The sequence below is a fragment of the Microtus pennsylvanicus genome, chromosome 3, assembly GCF_037038515.1.
Source record: "Microtus pennsylvanicus isolate mMicPen1 chromosome 3, mMicPen1.hap1, whole genome shotgun sequence".
NCBI lineage: Eukaryota > Metazoa > Chordata > Mammalia > Rodentia > Cricetidae > Microtus > Microtus pennsylvanicus.
Genome location: NC_134581.1, coordinates 82,128,798 through 82,136,879, shown reverse-complemented (window position 1 = coordinate 82,136,879; position 8,082 = coordinate 82,128,798). Strand labels below are relative to the sequence as shown.

General features: G+C 35.5%; 1 protein-coding gene across 1 annotated transcript; it reads right to left on the bottom strand.

Annotated features, from left to right (window-relative positions):
- Nucleotides 1-2,791: 2,791 nt before the first annotated feature.
- Nucleotides 2,792-3,724, bottom strand: LOC142847142 (olfactory receptor 8B8-like). Its single transcript, XM_075967871.1, has one exon. The coding sequence runs from the start codon at nt 3,722-3,724 to the stop codon at nt 2,792-2,794; it is 933 nt and encodes a 310-aa protein (XP_075823986.1).
- Between the last annotated feature and the right edge of the window lie 4,358 nt (nt 3,725-8,082).

The window sequence follows — 8,082 nt, the reverse complement described above, 5'->3', positions numbered from 1 at the left end:
TGTTTTATTGATACAAAGTACTCAGTTTTATGAATTTTATTAACCTCTTTTTCTTCCTGGTTTAATGTCTTATGAAAGATGACTTTTAATTTACCTAAACTTATTTTCTAAAGATTTGTAATTTAAATTCTTGTGGCTTCATAGAAAGAATTAGGAAATGGTCCTTCAATGTATTTCTTATGGAATACTTTGAGGAACAAGAGTGTTAGTTTTGCTTTTTATATTTGGTAGAATTCTGCACTGAATTTGAGTGACTCAAGACTTTTTTATTTGAGAGAATTTTAATTATCACTTTAATTTCAACATGAGTTATGGGTTTAAGTTGATTATCTGTTGCTAATCGACGGAAACTGAAAATCGCCTAGCCACTTTGTGAAGTATCCAATTTAACAATAACAATGATATAACATGTATACATAAATGTATACTAAAGAGTTAAACAATTATGAACAGAAAATGAATAGTGTTCATAGGATTATCATCTTAATGTATTAAACCCAAGTATGTATCATTAAATGAATGAATAAACAAATTGTGGTATATAGATTCATATATTAGAATTTTATTCTGGCTTTTAAACAATAAATACTGCAATATTGTTCTATATGAATTAACTTTGAAAATATATTGCTATATATAATGAGAAAATACAACACATATCATTTAACTTTAGAAATAAAATTATAATATTCATTTTTGGTACAGGTTGGTAGTGGATCGGGGCTGAATGATAAGAATTGACTCCAAATTAATATAAATTTTATTTGATTCATGATCATAAACATAGAAATTATAAAATGATAATGTTTTACAAGTTTATATATTAAGTATCACAATTTTCTATTTACAATTTGATCAAGAGAGTTCTCCTTTCCTCATATCCTGGCAAAAAAAAAAATTGGTTCCTTTCTTTTCTTTCTTTCTTTCTTTCTTTCTTTCTTTCTTTCTTTCTTTCTTTCTTTCTCTTTCTGTCTTTCTTTCCTTCTGTCTTTTCTTCCTTCCATCTTTGTTGTGTTTTTTTTTTGTTTTTCTTAGTTGTAGCCTAGCTTCTTAAAACTGTGACATTCAAGTCTCTTAAGAGCATCTATTGTATTAAAAGACCATTTCCTATGCTTAAAATTGCTTACTTTTTATGTCATAAGCCTTCCAATATGCTTGACCTGGTCAAGGTGGTTTCAATACTAACTCTTCAATAATAATTACTTAAAAATTCAATTAATCAAATTCAGAGTTTTGTTAGGAAATTGTCTTAAGGTTTTGTGAGACAGGGTTTCTCTGTGTAGCCTTGGCTGTCCTGGAACTCACTATGTAGATAAGGCTGGCCTTGATCCTGGGGATCCACCTGCCTCATCCTCCCAAGTGCTGAGATCAAAGGCATATGTGATCACCACCCATGAGGACTGTCATATTCCTACCAAAGCAGAAGTCAATAATTCATCAGTAAGTAGAAACATTTACCTCTGTTGATGGGCTGGGCTTCAGAACTGATGCCCCAACAAGCCAGGCCCAGCCATTGATCTTCCAAACCCAATTAACAAATACATATTGGAACACTATAACAATTAATAAGCAAAGAGTCCATGAAGGGGAGCTGGGAGGGATATATAGAAGGGATTGAAGGGCATAATATCAAAATAAACAGAAGCAGCCAAATTAATAGTAAAATGAAGCAAGTTTGGGAAGATAGACAAAACGTTTTAGTGACACTTGTTCTACAAATTCATCTTCAGGGGAACCTGACATGATAATATAGAAAAGTTTAAACAAGAGGCAAGAAACATGCATGCCTAAACAACCTGGCTAAGGTGTGATCCTACCTACCATAGTCTAAACTCTAAGTCTCAATTTAAAATGATATGAAAAATTTTCATTTTTCTACATGAGACAATTCCTCTTCTGGCAAACACAATATCTCCAATATTTCTATCTTTTACCCTCCAAGCAGGAGTTCACTAGGGAAACAAACATTTATTGTAGTCTATTCTGACAACATTCTGATAGCCAGAGAATTAAGGACAGGTGTCTGCTTAGAACGCATTCAAAGTGTGGCCTGGAAATCTTAATTCTTCTGTCCCTAAATATTTAGCATCCCTGATAGGCAGGTTGGGTGTATTGCCTATGAATCTTGTCAAAGGTTAATTATATGATTTCTAATGTAGCTCTCAGATGGGATGGCTTCAGTGTAATTATCTTTTCTTCGTATTTTCTATAATGTCATTCAAACAATTAACAACAACAAAAAGATTATGTAATTCCCAACTATGAAGTTCCCCAGACTTGGCTTTCTGCTTTTGCAAAGAACCTGAAAAAAATGTTATGGAACTGCTAAGTAACTTAACTCTGTTGCTTCTTATAAAATGTCTAAGACATTAAAAATGAATGTGTGACATACTTTTTGCACTTGCAATCGTCAAGTCACTAATAGTGTTATGTATCAATCACTAACATTTGAAAGTAATATATTCATGCCCAGGAGAGGATGAAAAAAGCAATTGCACAAGTCAGACTACAATTTCATTTCATCTGCTGTCATGACTGTAGTTTCCCAAGGGCATTCTTCAGCCTAGATTTATGTGCAAAGATGGAGTAGTATTCTTTATATTATAGGGTAAAGTATATAGTGATAATTAATAAAGCATACCTTAAAATGAAGAGCATGCAAATAATGCAACTTCAAATGTATGAACCAATGGCAGAAAGAAATGTGGCAATAAGGCTGCACTCAAAGAGCACTAGGCACTGATCATTTTTCTGAGGTTTAACTACATACAAAGTATACATCGAATTCTGATCAAAACTTTCTCCTATTCAGGGATCTCCTCAGGGCAACTTTAACATCTTTGTTCCTCAAGCTGTAGATTAAGGGATTCATCATGGGAATTACGATAGTATAGAAGATTGAAGAAATTTTCCCCTCATTCATAGACCCAGTTGAGGAGGGCTGAAGATACATAAATGTGCTTGATCCGAAAAATAGAGAAACAGCAAATAAATGGGAACTGCAGGTACTGAATGCTTTGTACTTGCTCTCGGCGGACCTCACTTGGAATATGGTGCAAAGAATGAAGGCATAAGAGATTATAATGATGGCAGTAGGAACAACAATGTCCTTCCCTGCTACAATGAACAGCTCCATCTCATTGGCATAGGTGTTGGTGCAAGAGAGCTGCAACAAAGGGAGGAGGTCACAGAAATAGTGGTTGATGATGTTCAAATCACAGAATGTCAGTCTCAGCATGAATCCAGTATGGATCATGGCACCAGAAAATCCCATCAAGTATGAACCAAGCATCAGATAGAAACACACTGTAGGTGACATAGTAATTTTATACAAGAGTGGATTACAGATAGCCACATAACGATCATAGGCCATTGCTGTCAGTACATAATATTCAGAAATGGCAAAAAAACAAAACAAGTAAAGCTGGGTCATGCACCCTGTGTAAGAGATAACATTCTTCTCCAGTAAGAAGTTCATCAGCATTTTCGGTGTAATCACTGAAGAGTAACAGAGGTCTATGAGGGACAAGTTAAAGAGAAAAAAATACATGGGAGTGTGAAGGTGAGAATTCAGCACAATTAAAATGATCAAGGCTAAATTTCCTAATGTAGTTACCATATATATTGCTAGAAAGAGTAAGAAGAGAGGAATTTGGAGGCCAGGCTCTTCAGTTATCCCCAAAAGAATGAATTCCATCACCAAGGAGCCATTTGCCACAGACATTGTTCTCCAAGAAAATCTGGGGAAGACATAAAAGGCAAAATTATAGGAAAAAGTGTAACTGACAACTATCTATGATAATCTTCAGGAATGTTCTGGAAATACACTGACCCACTTGAAAATATTGTGCTCACCTTTGATTTTACCATGATATAAAGTGGCATCCTTCCCTAGTAAATATATGTATAAACCTGTCTTTATCATTAGTGTTGGAAAACAAAGGCAGATAGATACCTGTGAGTGTAACATTAGCCTGTTCTACAGAGTTACACAGTGATACCTCCCATCTATACATACAGACAAATATACATGCAAATAAACACACACAATCTCTCAAGTAGTCTACATAAATGGTCTATGCATTCTCATTTTAAAATGACTGTTTGAAAAATCAAGAGAAATAGTACAAACATGTAGCTACCTAACACTGACCCTAGTTAGTGTTCTATGATGTACAAATCAAGAGAATTGTTTCTACACGAAGCAAAAGAGCCAGAATCTAAGAACAGTTAATGTACTCAGGAACATTCATGATCTGGAAAAATTTTAGATCTGTCATGGAAAAGTAACTTGTTAAATAAGGCACTGGAACTTAAATGTCTACTGGATCTCTGGATGATATCAATTCACTCTTCTCAAATATTCTTCTTTGAATTTTACTTTAATCCTAGGTCTGTCCTGAATAGAGAGAAAGGTGTACAACATGGATCCTTGGACTAGTCTCAATCTGAACATACTGGACAAACAAAAAAAAAGGCAGCACACTCCAGGGGAAAGCCTGCATAATCTTCTCTGAATGTGAAATTAGCAATGGGTCTATTCATATGAGGAAAAAGAAGAATGTTTATTGTTGAAACCCATAGGAAAATAAAACAGTTGAAACTTGGCCAAGTTGAAGAATGCTCAATTATGAAACAAAAATGTTTCTTGATTTCAAATGTTCAACAATGTTAAAAAGTTAACAGTGCTATATTTTATACCTGAATTTGTTCAAACGTTTTCACTTTATATATACACATTGATCTCTACAAAAACACACAAATTAGCTTCATCATTGGGTCATTTCAACAATGCATTTCTTGGTAAAAGCTAAGAATTTTATGACATATATATATATATATATATATATATATATATATTATTTTGCACATTAGTAATAATTCAATAAATATGCTAAATAAAAATACTTTTTAAAACTTACCTTACTTAGAAGAGAAAAATGAGTGGATTCACTGTAATTATTATTTACTTGTTTTGTTTTAGGAAGTCAATAACAGGCTAAATTCTATGAGAATGCTGAAAAACAATATTTTCACGCATTTCCCAGACATTTTTCTGAATTATTATTCATAGGTTGTAATAATAATTTGTAATTCAGTAGAATAATACGAAGAAAACAAACCAATTTTCTTTCATCACATTTTTCGCTTTAAACCCCAGGTTCTATAGGGTTTAATTCATAGTTCCCTCTCAGAATACTCAGGCTTTCTCAGGCTCTTCCAAAGAATTGAAAACAGATATAAAAAAGAACTGAAGTGATAGTTTGTACATGCTAGATCAATATGTATTCTTATTGCCTTGGAGATTCAATCAACACCTACCCTGGTCCTTTGGGATTGAATATCCTCAGCACTTGAGTCAAAATTAAACGTCCTTCTTCTAATCACATACTTCACAGAAATCCATTGCTGTTTCTTTCCCTCATACCAGATTGTCACAGAACAGTTCCACATAAGTGACTCAATGGCTTTCTTACCTTATCATAACAATTGTGTCAGGAGTATAATAATGCTTCAGTTTAATATCCCCTGATAATTTTTCCAAATCATTTTTAATATGTGCTATTTTTCTTTGTTGTTCTAGGCATGTATCTTAAGTCTTCATGAGTATTCTATGAAAGTTAAACATACAAATACTTTCCTCAGCCCACTAAAATTAAATGTTACATGTATATAGGCATCAAAGTTATGCCAATATCTTAGCATATTCCGTAAAATCTACTAGAAGTTGCACCAGGCCTGGGGTAGTGACAGGTTTCTGTAGTTGTAGCAAGTAAATTTTTAATTCCAGGCATATAAGAAACTTCCAACATATTCTTGGCCAAATATTGAAAGAATGTACCCCAAAACTCAAATGGGAAAAACAAATATAGAGTAAAAATTGAATCATTTGGTTGTCTCCATACTGTAATAAAAATTACTAAAGTATATGTGCAAAAATCCAGAGAATGTCTGATTTGCACTTAATGAACCATAAAACTTGATTGCTGATTTTAAAGGTTAGTTCCAAATAAAATTATAGATAAACTCTAAATAAATCTTTATTTTTCAAAGTTTCACTACATGAATTAAATACTGGCACACCACATGTAGCCACAGTTGCTTTAGAACCATCTGTAAAGTTTCAACATGTAAACTAAATTATTTAATGACATTGGATTAGTCTATTTTTTTCTTTTTATTAAGAATTTCCATCTCCTCCCATTTCCCTCCCCCTTCCACCTACCCAGTCCAAAGAGCAGTCAGGGTTCCCTGCCCTGTGGGAAGTCCAAGGTTCTCCCCCCTCCATCCAGGTCTAGGAAGGTGAGCATCCAAACAGACTAGGCTCCCACAAAGCCAGTTCATGCAGTAGGATCAAAACCCAGTGCCATTGTCCTTGGCTTCTCAGTCAGCCCTCATTGTCAGCCACAATCAAAGAGTCCAGTTTGATCACATGCTCCACCAGTCCCAGTTAAGCTGGCCTTGGTGAGCTCCCATTAGATCAGCCCCAATGTCTCAGTGGGTGGGCACACCCCTCACGGACCTTTCTTTTTTGCTCATGTTCTCCCTCCTTCTTTTCCTCATTTGGACCTTGGGAGCTCAGTCCAGTGCTCCAATGTGGGTCTCTGTCTCTATCTCCATCCATCGCCAGATGAAGGTTCTATGGTGACATGCAAGATATTCATCAGTATGGGTATAGGATAGGGCCAGTTCAGGCACTCTCTCCTCAGTTGCCCAAGGAACAAGCTGGGGACATCTCCTTGGACACCTGGGAACCGCTCTAGAGTCTAGTCTCTTGCCAACCCCAAAATGGCTCCCTTAATTAAGATATATACTTCCCTGCTCCCATATCCACCCTTCCTCCATCCCAACCATCCCATTCTCCCATGCTCTCCCCATCCTCATCTTTTCCCTTCTCTCTACCCCTCTCCTCTTACACTCACCCCACGCCTACCCCCAAGTTCCCAATTTTTGCCTGGCAACCTTGTCTCCTTCCAATATCTAGGAGGATAATTATATGTTTTTCTTTGGGTTCATCTTCTTATTTTGCTTCTTTAGGATCACAAATTATAGACTCAATGTCCTTTATTTATGGCTAGAATTTATTAATGAGTGAGTACATACCATATTCATCTTTTAGTGTCTGGGTTACCTCACTTAGGATAGTGTTTTCTATTTCCATCCATTTGCATGCAAAATTCAAGATGTCATTGTTTTTTACTGCTGAGTAGTACTCTAATGCATAAGTATTCCACACTTTCTTTATCCATTCTTCCATTGAGGGACATCTAGGTTGTTTCTAGGTTTGGGCTATTACAAATAATGCTCCTATGAACATAGTTGAACAAATGCTTTTGTAGTAGGATAGGACATCTCTTGGGTATTTTCCAAAGCGTGATCTTGCTGGGTCCTGAGGTAGGTTGATACCTAATTTCCTGAGAAACCACCACACTGATTTTCAAAGTGGTTGCACAAGTTTGCATTCCCACCAGCAATGGATGAGTGCTCTCCTTACTCCACATCCTCTCCAGCAAAGGCAATCATTTATGTTTTTGATTTTAGCCACTCTGAAAGGAGTAAGATGGTTAAACATCATAAAAGTAGTAAGATTGTGTGATGTCAAAGTAAAGTTTTCTTTCTTATTGAAACAGATTATTTTTCTCTTTATTTCTTCCCTCCTTCCATTCTTCCATCCCTTCTTCCATCATCCCTCTTTTCTTTCATTGTTTTACATCCAGAGAGCAGGTTTTCCTTCTTCCTATCCTCCTAGATCCCACCCCACCCTCATTCCCTGTTCCCACAACTCAATTCACTGCCCCTCCATTTCTGTTTAGGAAAGGGTAGGTATCCAATCAGTATCAAAAAAAAAGGAAAGAAAGAAAAGAAAAAGAAAAAAAACATGAAATACCAAGTTGCAGTAAGACTAAGCACCTCCCCATATAATGAGACTGGGCAAAGCGACTCAAAATGAGGAGTAGGGTCCCAATAACCAATAAAAGAGTTGTTCCTACGCTTGGGAGTCCTATAAGTGGATAATACTACACAATTATAACATATAACATAAATGTAGAGAGCCTAGGTCAGTCCCATGCAGACTTCCTG

Coding starts and splice junctions, on each gene's coding strand:
- LOC142847142 (XM_075967871.1), bottom strand. CDS start 3,724: ATGTCTGTGGCAAATGGCTCCTTGGTGATGGAATTCATTCTTTTGGGG.